The 24,707-nt window shown below is 35.3% G+C and overlaps 1 protein-coding gene across 2 annotated transcripts in view; it reads right to left on the bottom strand.

The window, feature by feature from the left end:
* Window positions 1–24,707, bottom strand: part of LOC108698967 (MAM domain-containing glycosylphosphatidylinositol anchor protein 2) — a 345,565-nt gene that overhangs the window by 33,228 nt on the left and 287,630 nt on the right. For both annotated transcript variants that reach the window (XM_041573045.1, XM_041573044.1), the window contains exons 9-12: window positions 20,484–20,753; window positions 11,530–11,678; window positions 5,507–5,684; window positions 2,603–2,623 (exon numbers count right to left, since the gene is read on the bottom strand). In XM_041573045.1, coding sequence (XP_041428979.1) covers window positions 2,603–2,623; window positions 5,507–5,684; window positions 11,530–11,678; window positions 20,484–20,753 — 618 coding nt within the window. The remainder of the gene's footprint in view (window positions 1–2,602; window positions 2,624–5,506; window positions 5,685–11,529; window positions 11,679–20,483; window positions 20,754–24,707) is intronic.

The raw sequence follows: 24,707 nt of genomic DNA, 5'->3' as shown, positions 1-24,707 counted from the left end.
GAAAGTTATTTCATGGTTTATCATGTGAAAACTAATGGACAAGATTCAAATCGAGAAGAAAAAACTTTCTCCGAATTCAGTTCCAGTTTTTTTTCCCCTTAACTTCAACAGAGATTTCTCGTGATAAACAGTGAGATACGTTTTTCTGAATTGAATTGCACCTCAAATTAAATCTCTTCCATGAGTTTTCACGTGATGAGGTATATGTGTTAGTATATTATGCAGCCAAATTAAACCTTGAACCTTGTCACTAGTGATGGGCAAATCTGACCCATTGTCTTTGGGCAACAACATTTTTTGATGCACAACATTTTTTCACCCATTGAAGTTTATGGGCATCATTTTTGTGGCGAAACTTTGCTCATCCCTACTTGTCACTTAAATTGCACACAGAAAGCCAATGGCTATACTGAAATATAGATTTCAGAGGTAATTACTTTAAAATAATTCTGGCTACAGCTGGGTTATTTTGTTTAATATCATAATTCTGTTTATGGACGATTTCGCTTGGTTCCAATAGGATCCTGGTGATGTTGCCCTTCACTATTTTTTGATCAGAGATTTCATTGAGGTCTAGACTGAAGGCAATTAAATGGAATGATATGTCTCAAAGGTTTTGTAGTATTCATTTTGCAAAACACCCACTTAAATAGCTACAAATATTAGGTATTACCAACATTGTTTTCCATTATCTTATCTCCTTTGCTGTGGTCTTTTGCATTAAAATTCTAGACAATTCTGTGGCACATTTTTTTTTTTAAAATGTTAGTTTTTTTATGTCTCTTTGTTCTCTAATCTCAAAACCCTACATTGTAATCATATAGAAGCATATAATTATAATATATTTTTACCACCTACTATCTACTCGGCCTATAAATGAGATTTTAGTGATATTGTTTTTCCTGAGTGGCAATTCCCCTTTAAATATATCTACAAGAAATGTTTTAATCGGTTTTAATAACATTATTGACTGATTTATAGAAAGATTTTTTTTTTATTATGGAATTTTACATTTATTTTTTGTTGTTCTTAATTTGCTAGTTACTGTAAATATTATGTTGAGTGCTTAGATTACTTATCAACATTTCACAGCAGACAAATGAACCTTTAGCCTGAAAATGTTAAAGTCAATTTATGTATATAGGGTGTTGAAAAGTTCCAGACAAAATTGTTCATATTAAAGTGAACTTTTTCTGGAAGAGAAATTGTGCTAATTTTCAAAAGTAAGGAAATACATAAAATAGCTAGAAAGGGCAAGGTATGAACTTTTGTTCTCAGACAAAAAGATCTGGTCAGAAAATTTCATACATTTGCCTGCAGGCTCATATCCACTTCTTCTCAAGAAATAACTCCTAAATGAAGCAATATGTCATGCAGATATGTAATGGGTAATTGGTAGTTTATGAAACAATACATATGAAATACGTCACACTGTTAACCAATTAGTGCAGTGATACTAGTAGCTCATAATGCTGTTATTAGCATAATTATCATTTTAATTTAAAACCTGTTACAGTTTTTTTTAAAAGTGAACTATTGTCTCATGAAGTTAAAACGGTAAATATATGCCATAAATAAATAAATAACGTTTAATCCTTTCAAAGGAAAAAACATGTCCTTTTTGGCAACAACTGAACTGGTATCTGTGCATCCACAAATGCACCCACTAAATATATATAAACATAATAATAATTAAACATTTTAAGTATTATTTAATAACACATTTATTAGGGGTCTTTACAGAGTGCAAGGCAATGTTGGGCTTAAGTTTTACCTTTGCAATGAAGAGTGACTGAATGTAAAAATGGGGGTCATTTGCAAAATAAAAGAGAGAGTGCTTTTTAAAATCTTCTGGATCAATGCATTATCACAATTTGTGGAGTCTTCCCTAATGGTGTTCTTAAAGTTACAAACTTCCCTTAATGATTTGCCCCTTTGGCCTCTATCATGCCCTATAGTTACTGATTGTTTCTGGAAAAATTAGAGTTATGGGGTTCTGTGAAATCAGCATGGCAGACTGGCTTTCTACACCTAAACCACTTTGATTAAAGAGATCTTACAAGTGTTACTAATTTATCTCCTTAAAATGGTATGTGAAGAGATTGTTTCTACTTGAGAAATATCTCTCATATTAATGCAATTCTCTCATGCTCAAGGACTGATGACAAATAGAAGCACAGGCATCAAATGAGTATGGAGATGATAATTTAGCATAGTAGCTCGGTTGCCAGTTGCAAATATCTTTTTTTGAGCTTTAACTGCTATTTTTCATAGATATTTAATAATGTAAAATACAGTCAAAAATATAAGTCAAAATAATTAAAGTTCTGAATAAAAGTGTAACTCAGTAGCCCCCGTGGCTGTACAGTTTTCCCCCTTAATAGTGCCTGCCACAAACATGCAAGTGGTGGGCGACCAACTAGGGCTGGAGGGTACAGGGATGTGGTGCACTCATTTGATCATGGATGCTGGGCCCCCCCTGAGGATTTATTTTGTGGGGAGGGGTCTGTTTTTTGCCTATACCTTTCAATTAGATCTAGAAGCAAATCACAAACACACTAAGCATAATTCTTATATGAAGATAATGTTTTTAACTACTTACGTAAATGTGGATTTATTGGAGCTGCATAAAGAAAGAAAGACAGAGAGAGAAAACACATTAGACATTAATACTATCTGTGTTACCCCAAGATTATATTACCAAATGGATATACAATATCTAGTGGAGCATGTAGAACACATCCCAGGCTACATCCATCTAATGATAGCAATCCAATTTAGAATGTGACAATGCTGCGTTTGTCAGTATTTTGTTCCTACGGTCTGAGCTGACTCACAGCAATGGGGATGTCATTGCATATAATGGCGACCAAGCACTTTGTACAAGTCAATCACACTTATACAACTAACTCTACTGGAAGTCAATCCTACTGCAATCCTACAGTCCTACAGTAATCGGTAGAGTAGGAGAAATGCCTGTGTTATATACATGATATATAGTGATGGGCGAATTTGCGCCGTTTCGCTTCGCCGAAAAATTCGCGAATTTCGCGAAACGGCGAAAAATTCGCGAAACGGCGCTGGCGTCTCGTTTTTGACGCCGACGCCCGTTTTTGACGCCGGCGCCCGTTTTTCCGACGCCGGCGCCCGTTTTTGACGCCGGCGTCTGTTTTTTCGAAAAAAAATTTTGACGCCGGCGAATTTTTTCGGCGAATTTTCGCGGGCGTTTCGCGAATTTATTCGCCTGCCGCGAATCGCGCAAATTCGCCGCGAATTCGCGCCTGGCGAATAAATTCGCCCATCACTAATGATATATACTGAATTTTTCCCATAATCAAATATTTTTCAGCAAAATTGTTTTTAGAATAGGTGAATGAATATGTTGACATAGTTGTATAATACCAATCTGGGCAGATTATGAGAAATCTTAAAATATTGTTCTCGTTAATGCTATGGGATCATTAATTACTTGTAACTTTCTGTACAAACTGAAAAGAATGTCATGTTCATACCACTGGGATATTAGTCGATATCCCTGACTAGCTCGTAATAGGGTAAAATGTTAATTGTTAATGGTTTAATATAAATGTTTAAGTAATGGTTAAAGGACCAGAAACAACAAAAAATTCAATTGTTTTCATGTGATAAAAATATAATACAGTGTTGCCCTGCACTAGTAAAACTGTTGTGTTTGCTTCAGAAACACTACTATTGTTTTTAATAAATAAGCTGCTGTGTAGCAACGGGGGCAGCCATTCAAAGGAGAAAAGGCTCAAGTTACAAAGCAGATAGTATATAAACTGTTCCTTTAATACATACAGTATGTTTAGGTTGGCTATTAAGGGTAGCTAGAGGATAACAGTTGTGAGGGAAAGTCCCCAGTGGGTGAAGAATAGTAGATTATATAATGGAAGGTTTCAGGAAATTATTTTTTAGAGATGCATCATGGGAAGCAAGACAAGCAGAGGACACTGCAGCAGTCACCTACTGGAAGAGGTACTGAGCCTACATAATGTGTACTGTAGGTTTTTAGCATGGGAAGCTATGGCCCCAACTTGGACATAGTGTTCTCTGCAGAAATCCCACCAGCCAGGGTTTAAGAGGAAAGGCTAGATCCAGATTAAGCTGGCCAGGGCCCAAGAGGAGTCTCTGCAAGCATGTGTCCCCCCCTGGCAGTGTGCTGTTAAAGGCAATGTTCTGCAAAAGGCTGGGAGATTAAGCCCTGTGAATGTGCTGCTGCTTAACTGAAGGCCATGACAATAAAGAGAACATGTTTGATTACAACTCTCTGCATCATGTGCTTCAATGAAGGCTTTCCCCCACACAAAAGGTTGGTGGTGCATCAAGAGTTAATAACGGGTAAGGCACAGGAGATATTTGCCCTCATTACAAGCTTGCTCTAAAAGGATTATACAATTATAAGACTGCAATGGAAAATGAAAAGGAAGGTTGGAGACAGTCAGCCTGAGAATATTGGTATCTTAGGCAAGCCACATGGTTGAGAACATTCAGTATAAAACCTGAATGAATTTGACGTGGCAATGGCTGCCAATGTGTGACAATTTTTTACACAGAATACTAAATAGGCCCCTTAATGTTGAAATAGAGTTCTGGCAATTTTCAAGACTTGATTCAATTAAAGGAATTCTAGCGAAAATCTGATTATTATGTCTCCCCTTGCAAACTACCTGCAGTTTAGTTTGTCTTGATAAGCATCCCGAATGTAATATTTTTTTCTGTACCCCAATGATTTAGCCATTACTATTTGGAGGCGTAAGTATTGGTGGTGCCAATATATCAGCCAGTCCAGAAACAGGTGAATGACCAGTGCAAGTACAGCTTATACAGTCAGAACATTTTAAGATATGAAGCATGATAGAATAATGTAATATTTTCAAGGGCATATGTAACAGAAACAAGGCTTTAATGAGTAATAAAATCTGGCTGGGCATCCATTTAGCTGTCTCTTATACTTATAAGTGAAGGCTATAGAAATGGGAAATAGTAGGTACTTAAATATTAACTTTCCAACAGTGAGATCACTTTCCAACAGTGAGATCACTGCTTTAAATTTTCAGTGATGCCCATCATTTTAAAATATTTGTATATTTGTTGTTGTTAAAAATAAATTTGTCTATGACTATATCATACAGAATAATATTACTGAGATAATAATATAGACTGAGGCATTCACATTTTGGTTATCTTTGTTTAAAAAAAAAATACAATCAAAAATAAATCTCTTTTTAAATCATTTTTTCATCTATATTATAGTTACAATGTGAAGATGCAAATATCGTAAATTTATATAAATGTATTTTTATAATGTTATGAGTAAAAGATGAACAAAATAAAATGCTAGGATTCATTTTTATCCATGGTTGCTATAGTGCATTAAAATTAGATTAACTGGAGAAATGCTGACCTAGTATGGCCCAGAAATTTTAATAAAATGAAATGTCTTCTTTATGCCATCAGTGTAGTGCTGAAAATTACCTCTACTTACCACTATATTTAATTATCCGTATAGCTGAGTCACCTTCTCCAAATCTATTTATAGGTGTAAGACGAACTTCATAGGGCTCTGGTCTCACCAGCTCAGTAAGATTATTTGTCATTAACTCGCCTTTCTTAATGATTCCATTGACAGAAATTTCCCGTTCCCACCAGCGTTGTAGACCTGCCTATCAATAAAGGTAAAATAACGGTGTATTATAACCTTGAACTTTGTATATTCATCATACAGCATTTGGCAATGTGAATCCACAATAAGTTTTATCAAAAACATATGTGACTGACAGGATTAGTAATATAAAAGTATTTTATTTAAGGCACAAGATAGGATAGATATTTTAGCCTAACTGTTTTAGGTATATCATAAAACTGCAAATGCAGACATGCCAATTGCCATTTTTTTCTTTTAATTAGAACCATAGCAGGACATTATTTTGGGAGATCAGAACCCACTGAAGGACACCATTTTTTTAATATTTTACTTTAATAACAATACTTAAGCCTCAGTAGAATAGAACATAATACTCAAGTTATCTTTTTCATAATCATATACAGGTATCATATCTATTATCTGCAAAGCTTTGGACCTGTGGTTCTCCAGAAAAGGGATCTTTCAATAATTTAAATCACCCGACCTACAAAAAATCATTTAAAAATTAAATAAACCAAATAAGGTTTTGCCACCAAGGATTCATATAGCTTGGTTAGAATCAAGTACAATGTACTATTTTAGTACTACCGGGAAAAAGGATTAATTTGTGTAATTTGGAGATTTTTGGATAACTGATTTCTGAATAACAGATCCCATACTTGGGACTCTACTACTTATTCTACTTCAAGAAACTCAGTGAGCCGCTCAGTAAACTGCTGGTACTCACTACACAGAGTAGTTCACGTATGGATGCATAGTTGGCCCATTGTCTTATCTATCTTTGTTCTGAGACAGAAAAAGCTATGCTTGTATTTTCCAAACATAGCTTTACTGGCCCAGAACAAAGACAGGATGGTTACAGTAAATCTGCCAGGCCACCCAAAGAAATGTTGTATGCAAACCATTGGTTTCTTTTAATGACTATTCTCTAGGTATTGTAATGGTGCTCTGTTTTAACCGATATATTTTGCATGATCTACAGTGAGCTGGCTGGAACCAAGGACCTCTTCGGTGCAAGGCATCAGTGTTAACTACTGCCAGTTAGTCTTGGTTCTAGTTTTAATATCCACTATATTACCTTGAAAGTGCTACTAATAATTGTAACAATAATGTACATTCAATTTCTCATTACTTGCTTATTTTCATATATTTTATGTCCAGTAAAATAAATGTTTTTGATTAAATGGATCAGCTTTGATGGAAAATGATTAGATATCTAGAAAATATTTTAATATGTTCAATAGGACATTTCTTTATTGTAATAAAATTTGATTTAAATTGGAAATTAATTTTAATATAGAACTAAAATAACATCTGCCAGTTGGTGGAAGAAGCACAGCAGGTTAGTAATGTAACTTTTATCATGCTGCGCCATTAAATCTGATTTATTTGAGTATTTGAATGGCAGCCACATTTTATAGTATTCTCTGTATTAAATATGTTTAACCTGTAATACTGAATATTTTGTAATGTTATTACGATATAAAAAAAAGGATGTGAGTTTTGGTTTATAACAGAGCATCCCATGTTGTATTAATCACTACACAGTATGATTATCCTGATAAGTTATGCATTCATTAATGAGAGAAGAAACAAGTGCATTAATGCAGAACTGAGAATTACCCTAGTCCTCTATAATAATATCATCTGCAATTGGGTTGTGTATGCTACTGGCATAAGCTTTTAGTTGAGAATTTTCACATTTTCCTTAAGAAATGGCAAGGCCATAAAACAATTTTATATGTGTTTAAATGCAAATTACATTTATTGCTTTGGCAGTTTTTCAGCAGTTGATCTACGCAAAATAAAATGGAACACTGCATAAGATTGGATAAACGTATTCCAATAGCATACTGACTAAAAACTTTCCAGTTGTTTTCATGTTTAAAAAATGATGTTAAGTTCTAGGGTAGCATAGAGTACAGATTATAGAACACAAGATAATAATATACAGAACATTTGTCTAGAAAGAAACAATTTGTCTAGAAAGAAACAATTCAGCATATTCACGGTATATACAGCTATCATGCCTTCCTAACCTTGCATTAACAGTTCCTACAATGGTCAAATGTTTTATCTAAACTACCTATTCAATTAAGCATCTTTTATTTACTGTATTAAATATGCCTGTAAGAACATCTATTGTTTTCAAAACATATAATAGTTCAGTTGAATAACTCAGCAAAGTGCATTTTGGTTTCTTAGAACAGTAAAAGCTATTTAGCCCTTCAGCATTCACTGAAGGAAACCATTGAATGTAATAAACTGTAGTTCTACTGGCAAATTGTAAATAAAAGAATAAATCTAATTTGCTCAAGACCTGTCAACCACGTAGTTGCTTCTCATTAAGAAAAGTTATTGAGACGCATAAGAAAAATATGAGAAGGGCGAATTTACAATGGTGGGTCATGGTGCAAAGTGCAAATACAGGAGCAAAGTGTTTATTTTTTTCACTTTGCCCCTGGAATTTGCATATGGTGTCTATTGCCCATACCTTGGCACCAATGTTACAGTTAAGCTTTACACTTGCCACACACAAATTTTAAGACAATTGTGCACAAAAATAATTTAGCATACACTCTATCCACCCACTTTTTTTGTGCACAAATGCTTTTAAAAGTGATAAAAGATCTTTTTTATGCACACTGCTTTAGAGAAATAGGCCCAGTGATACGTAAGAGCACCATAGGATGCCATATCCAAAGACACCTCTCATTTGGAGAGTTAGAATTGCTTAAAATAGATAGATGATAGATAGACCTTAATCTAAGGGATACGCAACTTAGAGTTGCCATGTTATATTTTAATTTAAAATACTTAATCTAAAAAACAATGAAAATCTATGTTTTGTATGGCTTGGAGCAGCGTTTTCAAGATATGTTTCATTTATGAACTGTGTGGCTTCCATTATAAATAGAAGTAACAGCTGTCAACGCTCTGTTCATTTATGGTATAGGAGCTTAACTCCCACTAAGCACCCTGTGTGGATAGATTTTGTACCTAATATAAAATGCAATAGTTAAAGGCATTAAAATCATTGCCATCTGTGATTGACATGGACCTGCTAATGGAGACTATTAATCAAAACAAATTTTGATAAAGGTTGTCAATTCTAAACATGCAGTCATTTTCAACCCTTTCATAGTCCTCACTTATTTATATAGCACCAGTAAGTTACACAGCGCTTTACATTCAATTATAACAAACAGGGGTTCCAGAATAAAAACGAGATTAGAGGTCCCTGCAACAAGGGTTAGAAAACATTTTAACCATAAGGATGGTGAAAACCATTGGTGATTTCTGATGAGCTCAGTTCTTTGCACTCACGATGCATTGAATATGTTTTTCTAAACAGGTGAGTCTTTAGGGAGGATTTGAAGTCTGGAAGGAAGAGGAGAGCCTGATAGCTTGTGGCAGACAATTAATACATTCATTAGGATAACATTGCACCTTTTTGCCCATCACTTTTACTTACATTCAGTGCAACATGACCTGCAATATATATTTCAGTTCTGAAAAAATCTTTTCATTAATGTTACATGCAGATTGTTGTTCCCACTTCTGCTGAATATCTGGATATTAAGTATATGATTTCTATATAATGATTCATGTATAAAATGAGGATTACATAATGGACACATATACAGTATAATTGAAAAGAATACAAACAAACCTACAAGTAAGAAAGCATGAGAAATAAAACAAAGCTCAATTATAGTTTAAGAACTTATGGTTATAGAACACAGTTAGAACATAATTTTCCAAGTTAAAATAATTCAAGTTGAAAATATCATGGTTTATGGACAATTTAAAGGGGTAGTTCACCTTTAAGTTAACTTTTAGTATGTTATAGAATGGCTGATTCTAAGTAACTTTACAATTGGAATTCATGATTTATTTTTCTGTAGTTTTTTAGTGATGTGCCTTTTTATTATTGCTCTTTCCAGATTTCAAATTCGGGTCACTGACCCCTTCTAAAAGAACAACTACTCTGTAGTAGCTACAAATGTAGCTACAAATGTATCATTCTTTTTTTACTCATCTTTAGTGATGGGCAAATTTGTCCTGCTTTGCTTCAACAAGAAATTTGCAAATTTCCAGTGAAATTCACAAAATGGCGAACAAGTAGGGGCACATTTACTTAGCTAGAGTGAAGGATTAGAAGGAAAAAAACTTCGAATTTCGAAGTTTTTTTTTGGCTACTTCGACCTTCAACTACGACTTTGAATCGAACCATTCGAACTAAAAATCGTTCGACTATTCGACCATTCGATTGTCAAAGTACTGTCTCTTTAAAAAAAACTTTGACCACCTACTTCGCCAGCTAAAACCTACAGAGCACCAATGTTAGCCTATGGGGAAGGTCCCCATAGGCTTTCCTAGCAATTTGTGATTGAAGGAAAATCATCAAAGATCGATGAATTCAAATCCTTGGAATCGTTCGATCGTTCAAAATCGGTAAATCCTTCGACTTCGATATTCGAAGTTGAAGGATTTAACTTCGATGGTCGAATATTGAGGGTTAATTAATTAATTAATTAAATGGGCCCCTTAGCAAAACACAAATTTAGATGCCCACGTAAATTCTGACGCCCGCATCAATTCTGACACTCGTGTCAATTTTGATGGCGGCATTTAAGTTAATGGGCATTTGAATAATGTTGACATGCAATGGTCTTGATGTGAGCGACTTTTCCAACGCACGTCCAAAATTTTTAGAATTTTTGCAGCAGTTTCGCAAATTTCATCTCCGTGGTGAAACGTGGAAATTCGTAGCGAATTCGCGCCTAGCGAATTTATTCGCCCATCACTACTCATCTTTCTATCCAGAGCCTCTCCTATTCATGTTCCAGTCTTTTATTCAAATCAATGAATGGTTGCTAGGGTAATTTTGACCCTAGCAACAAGGTTGCTGAAATTGCAAACTGGAGAGCTAATGAATAAAATGCTAAATGACTCAAAAACCACAAATAATAAAAAATAAAAAAACAATTGCAAATTGTTTCAGAATATCACTCTCTGCATATTAAGGGGGTTATTTATCAAACTCCGATTTTATCTCAGAATTTGTTGCTACAAACTCCAATCAAAGCCGTTCTGGTTTTTTAGGGTTATGTATTATTACATTTTCCCAAAAATGACCTTTGTGGGAAAAGCTCAGTTTTCACCCGAAAGCTCTGAAAACATTGTGGAATTGCTGAAATCCCTACACAACCAAAAATCAATGGAACTGTTCCCATTGACTTTTATGCAACCTCTACAGGTTTGAGATGCTGTGTTTTTATATACGGGATTTTAAGCCCTCTGGTTTTAATAGATTCCGAAATTTCGGGTATTCAGAGTTTAGTAAATAACCCCCTAAAAGTTAGTTCAAAGGTCAACAACCCCTTTGACAATTCTGTCTTCGCATAATGTGCTCTATATATGTTATAACTCCAACCAACATGTAATTGCTAATTATTCTAAAGTGCATGAGAAGCATCCGATTATAATACTTAAATGGGAAAATTACTTGTCCCCCTTTTTAACCCAGTGCTGTCAGACACAACTCTTTTGCACCTACAGTACAAAGCTCATAGAGCTCCAACAGTGACGTTGGTTGAGATTAATGGTTATGTTGTCTGTCTTACAAGAACATTCATTTAAAAAAAAAAAAATTATATAATAGTTAAATATGGTTTAATACATTTTAATAGATAACATTCCATAGCCAATGAAAGTAAACCCTTCCAGTCCAGTGTTTGCTAATGAGCAGTTTATTTTCCACAAAAAAAGAGCTCCTTTTACCAGGCTGACTCAGTATAATGATAAAAAAGGTATGTGTTACAACAATGTAGCCTAGCAAAGTTAAGAACAACTCTCACCTGTCTAATCCCCAGACGGTATGCAAGTATACGATCAACTGCATCTGGATTCATCTGCGTCCACTGTAATTTGTAAGAATAAATTTGAGCTTTGTTCTGCCAAAGAGGATTATAAGTGTCATAGTAGAACTCTGGGGGATAAGCCTTCCCTGCAAATAAACACATAACAAATAAGGCACATTTAAATATGTATGTTACATAAAATGATTATGGGGAAGTATGATGCCATTGAGCTATGTATACTGGAGTACATAAAATAATTAATGATTTTGTATACTTTAATAATGTCATAGAGATCAGTATAATATTTTGACTGTAGTAGAAATACTGTAAACAAGTCAGTCCTTGGACTGGAATTTAATTCAAGTAGGGGTTTATTAAAAGTCAAGGGTCAGGACCAGCTCTAACAATAAAAAAGAGAGATTTTTTTATCTATTGCTTTTTTTTTTTTTTTGCAAAAACAATTGTGCCAAACAACATGATGCGGTTTGTTTTTTAATTTTACAGTCCAGTATACTTTTTAGCCTTTAATTCAAAGTTAAACTTGAAGTATTTGTCTTTTTTGTAGCTCCAACTAGTGTACAGTATAACTGGTATATGGCATATGGGTATTTATGTGGCCAAACTATAACTTCCACTATTAGTCTGCATTAATTAAGAGACTGAGGCAGACTAAAATTTAGAGTCATTCCAGTTTTCTGTTCACTTTTACTACTAATTTCTGATTCAGTAGAACTCACAGTCAGGGGTAAGGGGAAATCCAATCCTTCAAAGTAGGAATCATCATCAATGCAAGAGAGTTCCTTTATATTTTCAAAACCATCTTAGCATAAATAATGAAAATATATTTTTAACTTTGCCTAACCTTCAGTTGACCCAAATATCTGAATTAAACTCAAGATCAAAGGGAACATTACTTTCTTCTTAAAACATGTCCTTATTTAGCATATTAAAATGGCCTGTAGCATTACACAGTTAGTGCGACTCCTGACAAGGAGACTAACATACACGTTCTGATCAGCTCTAAAGTGGTAATGCTGAAGGCAGTGTTTATAATCCTTCCCTGTCTTGTCAGTCTGCGGAGACAGCCTATAAAAACAACTGAAAGATGCTCTAATGTCGAAATTAAAGTTCTAAACTTTTCAAGCTCATAATACGTCTTCCCAAATCATGCCCTTAAGTATTTGTGCAAGAAGTGTTCCTTGCAGGGTATTTTGTTTTAAATACATTTTCTAATGCTTTTATCTAAAATGACTAAAGAGTGTTTTGAAGGATAAAAAGGGATATGTATTTAACTCTTTGCAAAGCTTCTTTATGCAAACTCTTTTTTGAAATACCGTTTTATAGAGTTTTTGAAATATAAAAGAGGAAAAGATTTCAGGGAAATAGATGGAGAAGATGAGGTCTGATTCATATGCAGTGTTCCCACTCTAATCACTCTACCCTGTGAAATCATCTTACATTGATGTTAAAGCAAAACTAAAGCTCAACAAACAATCTGTGTAGTTATGCTACATATTATATTGTGGGCTTCGGTGGCAGCCCAGCATCAACTGCATCCCTTTAACAGTAAAAATCTGTGACTCTGAGTATTCTCCCATTAGCTCTTCTTTTTTCTGTTGATTGACAACTCTGGATTGTTGTCAGATACCTGAGTTAAGGGACTGACAATATACAATATTCAGTATATGCAATATAAAATTCACAATACACAGCTGATTAGAAATGAATTCAGGTTCCTGTTACATGGCAGCATATGATACTCAAAGGGGAACTTCTGTGTACAGCCTTAAGAACTGGATCTTTAATGTTCTCCAAAATGTTAAACCTTTGAATAGGTGCTGTAACTTTAGCATATAACATCTCTAACCATATTGTTTTTATTCTTTAGTTCTCCTTTAAAGGTGGTTGAAATGCATAGCCCTGATCCACATTCAAGTGGCCATGTATACTTATTTCAACATTACAGTTAACATAATCAGATCAGCATTTAATACATCCCTTCCCTGAGTCTGTGTTCTAGGGTGGGGAATAATTATATTTTTTGCGATGCATAAATATGACATAATATTACCCTGTGCTAATCCAGGGAAATATCATTCACGGGTATCTAGTATTAGACATTTCAGTTCCGGTTGAATTGTATATGAAAACTGTAATTAGCTTAAAAAGTGAATTAAGTTAATTGTCAAAATACACAATTTAAGCATTTTACATGAAGTCTTTTAAATGACTGACATTTTGCTTATTCCTAATTGCAGCTAGAAATATGTGATGTCTGGTGTTTTATATAAAAAAGGTGGTTTATTAAACTGCACATTTGCTTTACACTAGACAAGTTTGCTCCATTTAGACTTTCACTGTCCATTAGTGCCCAAGCAGAGGATTTCATGAAGACTTTTTTAAATGTCAGGATTTGTGTTCTGTGCTTCATTGTGGGAAAACAGTAGAGTATCTACGCACTGCTACATAATGCCTTACTTTTTTTAAAGATTATTTTTATGCAGTCGGAATAAGAGAACTTTCGTTTTTTATAACTATGGTGCTTTCATTTATCCTTTCTCTGCTCAGTTTTTTTTAGCCCAACAACTTCTTATTAATGTCTCTCAAGTCTGCAGAACTGTAAGTTGAGCCTGTGCTATCTGTGAAACTGTGCTCTATTATATAGATATCCTGTGTTGCAGGATTGCTGCTTTTAGAGAGAAGGGAAAGAAAAACAAAAGCAATCTGAGTGATAAGAAATATATCCCCTTCACCAATTGCAAAGGCAACGTAACATTTTTCACACTGTGATAACATTTTTTCCAACTATCTGCTTTTGCTCAGACTACAAGTAGTAGCAGGAACAAATATTCTATTGATGTTGTCCCTCTAAGTGTTTCAAATAATGTAATCAACATTATTCACAAGTTATTATACTATCTACTGCACTATATGAGCTTATAGTAACCCTGACTTATATAATACCTTTACTGTGTCTTCTCTTACAATAATTCTTGACTTGCCTTTCTCTTTTTTTATTATATATTTGCTTTGTTGGCAAACAGAGCAAGTTAAACTCACAAGGGCTGCAGCTGTTAATCCCATTACTTTTACACATTTCCTGTAGATCTACAGTTTCTGCTGTTATCCACATGTAACATCAATTTATCTTCTAATTACTCTCAATTTATTGCTTCTCATGCTAAACCGCTCCCTTCCTTTTCACTCCTCATGCTACGTTGCAAATTACAGCAGAAACAAATGAATCCAAATAATGGTGTGTCATAAAATATAATTAAAGAGTGACCCTTAAAAATCCAATTTTCAAAGGATAAATGTCTTCAATTCTGCTTTGCCTAATGCATTTCTGCAGTTTGTATTTTTATTGTCTGCCTGTATGATATATTCAGTGCTGGCTGGTAATGTTGTTTCAGCAGAATGATGAACTTTTTTCTGGTTCATTGTAAACATTCACAGGCTTTAAAACAGTGAACATTTATAAAATGAAAAAACAATAAAATGAACTATTTACTTATCAAAAAAGTCCTCACGTGCTTGTGTTGGCGTTACCCATTTATCTGAGAAGCTCATATAACATGCTTTTTGTCAATGGTATTTATAATGTATTTTGCTAATTATATACAGTAGAGCTACAGCACTCTGCATGGTATTATGCAGTGCCACGGCATTGCTGCAGTACCTAGTGCATTAAAATAAGATTTTCTTTACCTTCTAGAAAGAAATACTCATGTAAATAAAATAAAAAACACTGGTTGCTGGATAAGGGATGCAAAAAGCTTTTTTTTTTTTTCAAAAACTCTGAAATGTGGGAATGCCATTTCCCAGAGTTCTTTATTTTTTCTCTGTATTACAAAAGTACCCTGTAATCAATGGTAACTAAGCTAGCATGAATCAATGCAGATGCAAAATGTTGGTTTGATTGTTAAATGTTTTTTTACTAGATATTAAGCATGTTGCTCCATATGATGAAAATATCCCTTATCCAGAAAACCCCAGATCTCAAGCATTGTGTACAATGAGCTGTCCATTCAACAGGTAAGTTAGAAAGTTAAATAACAGAACATTAAGAGGGTTATTTACTAAAATCTGAATATATCAATGTATATAAAGTAATATAATTAATCCATCTAGCTAAAAAATGTAAATATCCCGCATTACTATTTACAACAGATGCCGAGAAGGCATTTGATAGGGTGTCCTGGGCCTTCTTGGAACAGGTAATGAAAGGGTTTGGTCTTGGAGCAGGTATAATATAATGTATACTAGCTTTATATCAAGAACCTTATGCAAGAGTTAGCGTTAATGGATCATTATCGTCTCCGATTTATATACACTATGGTACCAGACAAGGATGCCCTCTGTCTCCCTTACTTTTTGTCATGGTGATGGAGATTCTGTTATCCCATATAAGGTTGGATCCCAATATTTCAGGAATTAAGGTGGAAAATAAGGAATATAAAATTGCTGCTTTCGATCTGTTAATGTTTATAACAAATCCTATAAGATCTCTCCCCAACCTTCTTCGACTGATCGAGCAATATGATGTAATGTCAAATTTTAAGGTGAACTAAACCAAATCAGAAATTCTTAATATAAACATAAATACTATAAAGAACACATTGGAACACAGTTTTCCTTTTAGATGGACAAAAGACTATATAAGCTATCTTGGTATAAAGATTACAGCCCAACTGGGTGAATCATACCAAATCAACTATGGTCCTGTAATCAATTATATGCAATAAACAATAGAGTCATGGAAAAAATTAAATCTATCCTGGATGGGTAGAATTCAGGCTATAAAGATGGTACTAATGCCAAAACTGGTATATTATATGAAGAAGATTATATGGTATATTATATGAAAACTCTGTTAAATAAATTTGTTTGGTCAGAGAAGCCCCCCAGAATACAACACAAGGTGCTGGTTTTACCCAAGGACAGGGGTGGAGTAGCTCTTCCTGATGCCCATAGGTACTATCTGTCAATAACCTAATCTGTATAAATGCATGGGCGTACCAAACTAAAAGCAAAGACTAAAGAGTTAGAAAGATCCATAGTGGATATACCATTAACGAGCTATTTGTGGTCAAGACCAGGAGAGGTCCCGAAAAGGGTTATGGAACACCCATTAATTGGGCCGTCGTTTAAAGTCTAGTTTAGTACTAGGGATAAAAGCTCTCTTATTAAATTTCCCTATATACTTCAGCCACTGGTTAATAATTTATTGTTTAAGCCTTGTCTAGAATCGGGGTTATTTAAGAGATGGCAGTTCAGTTTGGGCAGACCTACAAAAATAACTGACTTTATAAGCTGTAATAAAGTGATCCTGCTTGCTGATCTACAAAAAAGGTGGGAGGCTCGTCCACTAGATAGCTGGAATTACAATCAAATAACCTGTTATATCCAAAAGTTAAAGGAAGCAGACTGGAGTAGACCGATGACAGTATGGGAAAATATGTTTGAACTAGCGGAAGCTATTACTAAACCTATTTCGAGGCTTTATGGATTATTACTAGATAACAGTGTTCTCTCAGGACATCTTGCACAGAAAGAATGGGAAAGAGAACTTAACTGCATAATCCCGTTGTCTCTGTGGGAGAGGTCTCTGGCTTTAATTCATAGAACCTCTTGCGCGATGAGAACTAGAGAAATGAATTATAAACGATACACTAGGTGGCACTACACAGTGGTAAAATTAAAGAAAATGTATCCAAACAGTTCGGACAAGTGGTGGAGATGCGACCAGGATAGAGGTACACATGCCCATATCTGGCTCACTTGTCCCAAGATAAAACCATTTTGGCAAAGGGTTTTAAATGTCATAAAAATAGTCACTGGCATAACGGTTAAGGAATCAGATTCACCTCTAATATTGCTCAATATGGTAATAGAGAAGAATAGCTTATTGACAGACTTACTTCCCATACAACTGATTAATGCAGCAAAAACTCTGATCCCAAGAAATTGGAATAAAGCATTACCTCCAACACATAATGATTGGAAGACCTTGGTCGAGGAGAATAGGAAATTAGAGGAGATCACTCATATAAGACAGATATTGGGATATATGGGAACCATAGATATCATATATAAAATTACAGAATGGACAGGTGTTTTGAAAGTAGGTGTCTATCAAATAAGAGATGAAACTTCTACGGGTTACAGAGCTATTATTAGGGCATTTCAAAGCTGTAATTAACTATACTGCTGGGCCACAAATCCTTATTTAAGACATATATTTAAATATGGATTTTCTATCTTTTGTCTTCTTTTTTTTTTTTGGTTTATGCAATTATATTCCCTACCCCAAACCCTTCCCTTTCTTGCCTTTTGTACCCCCTTTCCCCTTTAATGTTGTTCAAAATAATATAAATAAAGAATTGTAAAAAAAAAAATCGGAATATATCTCATAATTAATATTAAAAAAGTTTGACCAAACACACATGCCCCATTTGCCTAATTTATTAATATAATAACTCGAATAAATCAGATTGGGAAAAAACACAATAAAATCCAGAGGAAACCCGAATCGTATGATTTTTTTCCTGACTTGTCCTGAATCGCTCAATTTTTTTTGATTTTGCCCAAAAATCCAGAATTTTTCAGATTATCGGGCTAAACCTAGCACCAGGGCTGCTCTTGCCATGAGGCAAGGTGAGAACCTTGTCTCAGGTGGCAGCGAGTGGCCAGTTACAAGGGGCGGCAAAAAGCCTCCTCTTGTAACTTTAAGCGCCGAACTTCCGTCTCAATGCACTTGCGATGCTGCCCCCCTTTTGACCCGCTCCGACGCTGATTTTTAAGAGTGGAGCTGGAGAGGAGGGGACAGCATCTGGACTGCTGCCTCAGGTGGCAGCAGCCCCAGAATCAGCGCTGCCCAGCACAAACCACAATATCTTCAAATTGGAAAAGGGACATCTCCCATTGACTTATACATGACCTCAACAGGTCTGAGATGATGTATTTTTGGATTTGGGCTTTTTGCAACATCATGGTATAATGGGGCAAATTCACTAACCTCCGAAAATTCGCCAACAACAGCTTCACTCACAGTGCAACACTTCGCCAGGCATAGATTCGACAGGACAACGCTAATTCACTAAAATCCAAAGTTGCATGCAGGGCGGCAAACTGGTGAAGTTGCGCTAGCGTTACTGCACCAAGCGAAGCAAAGTTGCGCTAGTGTTGCCTAATTTGGATAGGTCGGGAGTTTTGTGAGTAAAGGGGGAATTATAAAACTCCTTCTGCTGGGGATGCAGCTCTAAAATCCTTGTATAAGCCTGCCTTTATTTAAAATGATAAAATAAAGTAAGTCTGAACCAGATTACAGAAAATTGGGATCTGGGTTGTCAGTAAGTAGTGATGGGCGAATTTGGGGATTTGCGAATTTCCTGTGAAATTCGCGAAACGGCGAAAAATTCGCGAAACGGCGAATAATTCACAAAACAGCGCCGGCGTCTAGTTTTTGCCGCCTGCATCCATTTTTTAGACAGCACCCATCACTATCAGTAAGCTGTGTCATTCAGTTCATCAAAAAATTCCTAGAGACAGATAACATTGTCATAGTTGTAATACCTTACAATACATTTGGCTTTTTTATCAAAGAATGCACAAGTCAAACTGCAAAAAACTAAAATCAATTAAAAATGTTATTTACCCAAAAGCTATTCTGACTTGATTTTTATGATTTTGTTTTTATTTCTAAATCACACTAATTACACTGCAAATAATTAATTCTACAATATAAAATTTAATTCCTGAATAAGCAAGTGTATTTTTTTTAAGTTTTAATATTGGTGTGTAGGCAGCCATATCAGGTAATTTTGCCTGGTCATGTGCTGTCAGGAAGAGCCAGCACTTTAGGATGAAACTGCTTTCTTGCAGGCTGTTGTTTTTCGTCAGCTTGATAAAAGGCCATTTGAGGCCTGAAACGTTGCTGTGATGCCCAGAAGTCTGCAATAAAGGCAATTTTAATTCAAAAAGATTGAGTAGTGCTGTTCAATTACAATCACCATTACAATTGCTGGTGGAAAGTGGCCACTGGGGAACCTGCACTATAGTATAAGAAGGAAAGGTGTAAGAAGTTGTGCTGACTACTCTACCTCTATGTTGTTTCTCCTACTCAATGTAACTGAATGTGTTGCAGTGGGACCTGGATTTTACTATTGAAGGCTGTTCTTAGATCTTAGCACAAGTCACATGACTGGGGCAGCTGGGAAATTGAAAATATTAAATATATAAAAAAATCTGTTTGCTCTTTTGAGAAACGGATTTCAGTGCAGAATTCTGCTGGAGCAGCACTATTTACTGATGTGTTTTGAAAAGTCCCATGGCAGTATCCCTTTAAAAGTCCATTGTACCACTGAGCTCTGTATCTTTTTTAAAAAGTGACCCTTTCTATTGCTTTATTTTCATTAGTTAAACCCCAATTATTCTCTATTTCAATACAGGTAATTAAGCAACCCTACATTAAGGTTCAGATTTATCAAGGGTCGAACTTCGAATTCATGTGAGTTTTTTTAAACTCCCATGAAATCGAAATTCGACCATCCGAAATTTATCATTAAAATTCAATATTTAAAAGTCGGGGGAATAGGATCGACCCAAAAACTCGAATTTTCTCTGAAAAAAACTCAATGTCAGGAAGGCTGCAAACATTACCAAATTTATCCCTGGACGTCTCCCATTGACTTGTACAGCAATTTGGAAGGTTTTAGGTAGTGAATAGTCAAATTCAAGTTCTTAAAGAGCCAGAGTATGAAAAATCTCAAAAATCTAATTCAAATTTTTTTAAAAACTGGAATTGAATTTGGAAAACTCCCTAGTTGAATTTGACAGTTTTGGCCATAAAAAAAATTGAATTCAAAATTTGACCCTTGATACATCTGCCCCTTATTGTGAATTCCTCAGACAATCAGATTATCAGGTTTCTAAAGAGTAAATTTAAGCACCTGTTATGAGAAAACTGCACCGACCAGATCCAGCTTCATTAATAATGCTACAGTTGTATGTCCCATAATGCTCCTTGGCAAGAATATTTACAGTTAACTCTGTAAAATCTTGAGAGTCAAATTGTCCTTTTTCTAGCAACTTATTCCCCAGCCGCCATTCATACATTAAGACCCGTGTGGGATATGCTCTCAGTACTCTGCAGTTCATTGTCACGCTATGGCCCAATCCTTGTCGTATTTCTTGGAATAGTGGTTCAACTGCTGGTGGATCTGTAAAAGACAAAGAAAGAAAATGTTCAGTTTTGGAATTTGCATTCTACAGGCATGGGACCTGTTATCCAGAATGCTCGAGACCTGGGATTTTCTAAATTTCTGTAATTTGGGCCTCCATACTCTAGGTCTATTAAAATATCATGTAAACATTAATTAAACCCAATACGATTGTTTTGCATTCAATCAGCATTATATCGTAGTTGGGATCAAGTACAAGATACTGCTTTGTTATTACAGAAAAAAGGAAATCATTTTTAAAAAATTTTAATATTTGATTATAATGAAGTCTATGAGAGATGGTCTTCCCATAATTCGGAGCTTTATGAATAATGGATTTCTGTTATATGCTACATGCTATTCTACAGTATATGTGTTTAAATGTATGGTTTTTGAATGCTTCAGTTACTACTGAATTATTTTACATTTTTTTTACCAATTTACTTGATCAGTAACTAAACTCTTTTGTATATAGCACCAGCTTAGCAACAACCAATAAACAATTTATTGGCAATAATTTCCCAATTTTCTAGCTGTGGGGCTTAGGACCCAAAATATGTGCACTAGAGAGTAAGAATATATGGTAACACAGCTGCATTCTCCTTAGTATGTCTAGGATATCTAGGACATGCATATTATGTTTGACTTTGTTCATGGGGGTTGGCGAAAGTGCAGTTATTGCTGCTAAAGTGTATGCAGTAGAAATCCATTTGACTTCTTCAGGTTAATAAAGGGCAGTGCTTTATGGGTATATCATTAAGCACATTCAGACAGTGTTGTCTATATACAGCTTTTTTATTGATTTACCTCTTTTACAGAGCTTTTAATAGCAATGACATTTTTTGTAATTAAGTCATTTACTGATACAAGGAGGTATTTCTCAATCTGGTTATGAATTTTTGTTTCAACCAATGTATTCTGGACCACATTCTATAGCCTTCCCAAAATATACAGAACATTACTGCAAAACACAATGGAGGTATACTTAGAGACATTATTTAGCTCAGTGTGAATAGTTACATATTGGTTATGTTATTATGTGGGCTTTTCATATCCTTAGAAACCCCAAGATCTAAAATGATTGAAGTGTTTTTGCTGCTCAGTAGAAACTATGGAGTGGTGCAATTTCATTGGTCAAACAGGAGACATATGATTTATTGTAAATTGATGGCATATTGAAGCTCTGCATACAGATCAAAATCCCTTGTGTAGGGTTTCTCTTTTGTCTCAATGCAGGCATAGTATCATATGGGAGGCATTTCATTTTCACGGCTGAGAAGTTCTGCTATACTATGTTATGTTGTACTTAAATTGGTCAGATGGCAGGCATGTAATTTTTTGGGAAAACAGATGGTAGCATTAAACTCTGCACCTCAGCACAAGCAAATGACAGTAGCCTACATCATGTGATGTGAATCAGCAGGACAGATTATGGGAAGATACTGGGAGTCTTCTGAAACATAAAATGGTTGTGGTTGTCTTTGAGTAGTTAAGAAGCTCACAATATAATGGGTAGCCTACTTTTTATAGGCTTTAGTTCTCCTTTAAAAATCCAGTGATTTAAAACAAAACAGTGCATTTTCTAGAAAATAGGCAATAGTCATAAATATTATACAAGAACCACCAGCAGCAATCATCACTAGCTTGGTTTTGGTATTTCACACACATACATCATAGTCTAAAGCTTCTAAATCTTTTCAAGAAAGATAGAAAGTGCTTAGACTTAATAAACTAAACTTCCCAAACCTATTAGTGGGAGGTAGTGTACCAGTGTATGACTTTTCTTTGTCTCACAGCCATGCTTGTAATAAGTAGCATTAATTTAAACAGCTTAGACTTTACAGGTCATTAATCTTCAGGTGACTTTGTTCACTCCAGTAGGGGAACTGAACGTCCAGGCTATTTTAAAATGACCCTCTTTATCTTTGTTTTCCAGGTAAAAAGTTGGTGGAGTTGTTCAAACCTAGGTTAATGGGTCTGAAACAGTTAGATGTCTGAATAAAAGATATTTTAATAATACCATGCCATTGTATCGATTACAAGAAGTCTTTCTTCATCTGCATAATTTGCTGTCATACTGTTATCACTTGTTTAACTTGAAAATCCTATCAAATATTTTCTAAATAAATAAATGAATAAAAGATAAAATATGTGTGGTCTTAGAAATTCATAAAGCCACTGATCACCCAACAAAATAAATGAAAGGATGATTGATTACTTAACAGACTGTATGCATCTAATGCAACCTAATTGTCTTAAGCTACTGGCAAACTAAAAATCTGAAAAATTCTGCATCCAGAATATCCAGAATATACTGAAGAGCTTTATCAGTTTTGTTCACATACATTTTAAACATTTTCTACAAAGCTGATTAGTTATAAGACATGCAACAGACTGTGCAACTAGTTGGCATTATGGAAAGGGGACTCCTCAACTTGCGACTCACGAAGGGAAAAGTTTCAAACCTCCCTGAAATGTTGTATAGATATCAACTAGTGCCATGCTACTCTGTGTTGCAAATAAAACTGCATAGTTGTTATTAAAGTTGAAGGCCATTTATTTTTATCAAGAATTCTCAACTGGCCCATTGTCAGTAGGTCATCCCACCTAAATTTTGTTCAGTACTGTACTGTAATGTAATACAGTTACTGTATAGATTATGACACAGAGATGTAATAAAATAGCTACAGCATTAAATAAATTGGATCTTGCTAGTGTAGCGCTATAATAAAATGACTTTACTGTAGTCAGTTTAAGCTACTATCAGTGTGTAGTTATACCACATATGAGGCCCTCTCTCTCAGGGGTAAGCCCTCACAGAGAGGTGGAGGCAGGGTGTAGTGCAACTGTAACCAGGTGCAATAGCACAAATGATGGGCGCCAGTAGTTCTTTAACGCTTAAACAATGAACTGTCTTTATTAAACATAGCACATATGCACAATGGAGCTTAGAACAATCAGACAGCATAAAGGTAGCATATACTCACAGAACCAGTATAGGCTGAATCCCTGCAGGCCAGGGAATATACAGCAGAGAGAGTTGCAGCTTGTGAGGGGTATTGCCCAGTTTTCAGGATCTCTTTCAGTGGCAGTCTAGGGGAATTCCTATCATCCCTAGTCTCAACACTTTAGTCCCTACTCCGGGTCAGTAATACCCTGGGATCTTAATCCCTCTAATATCCTCGGCGGAGCCTTTAGCTGCTCAACTAAATAACCTCTCTATCACTCCTAGGGACAAATTCACTAAGATTCGTAGTTGCGCCAGGTGTAACTTCGCCGCACTTCGCCACACTTCGCCAGGCGTAGTTTCGCTAATTCACTAAAATCCGAAGTTGCGCTCAGGGGTAGCGTAAGGTTGCGAAGTTGCGCTAGCGTTGATTCGCTAAGCGAAGTGAAGTTACGCTAGCGATGGTTAATTTGCATACGGTGCCAAATTCAAATTTCAATGGAGGAATATGTAGCAGCACTACAAATGCCTGGGAAACCTTCAAAACATCAAATAAAATGTTTATTTTGCCCTACACATGTGGCCACTGTATAGTTAAGTTGCCATGAGTTAGGAAATGTAGGGGTGAAGGAGGGGAGCCCCCCAAAAAATTTAGATCTTTTTCAGCCTATCACCCATAATATAGAAAAAAACCAGCGTTTTTTGGGGCTTAGAAAAAATTTTAACTTTTTCTGAAGCAATCCCTATCTACTCTATTGCGCTTCGCCTGGTCTGAGGTGACGAAGGAAGTCTAGCGTAAAAGGTAGCGTTCAGTACAATGCGCATGTTAGTGAATTTGCGTAGTTACGTCCGTAAGGGCGAAGTAACACTAGCGAAGTTACGCCAGCATTTGTTAGTGAATTTGCGAAGTAACGAAAATGCCCAACGCTAGCGAATTGACGCTAGCGTTAGGCGCTTCGGTGCTTAGTGAATTTGCCCCAAAGTCTTTTGGGCAGAAGGTCGTAGTA

The sequence above is a fragment of the Xenopus laevis genome, chromosome 8L (assembly GCF_017654675.1).
Source record: "Xenopus laevis strain J_2021 chromosome 8L, Xenopus_laevis_v10.1, whole genome shotgun sequence".
In the NCBI taxonomy this organism is placed as follows: Eukaryota; Metazoa; Chordata; class Amphibia; order Anura; family Pipidae; genus Xenopus; species Xenopus laevis.
This window is presented reverse-complemented; position numbering and strand designations above follow the sequence as displayed.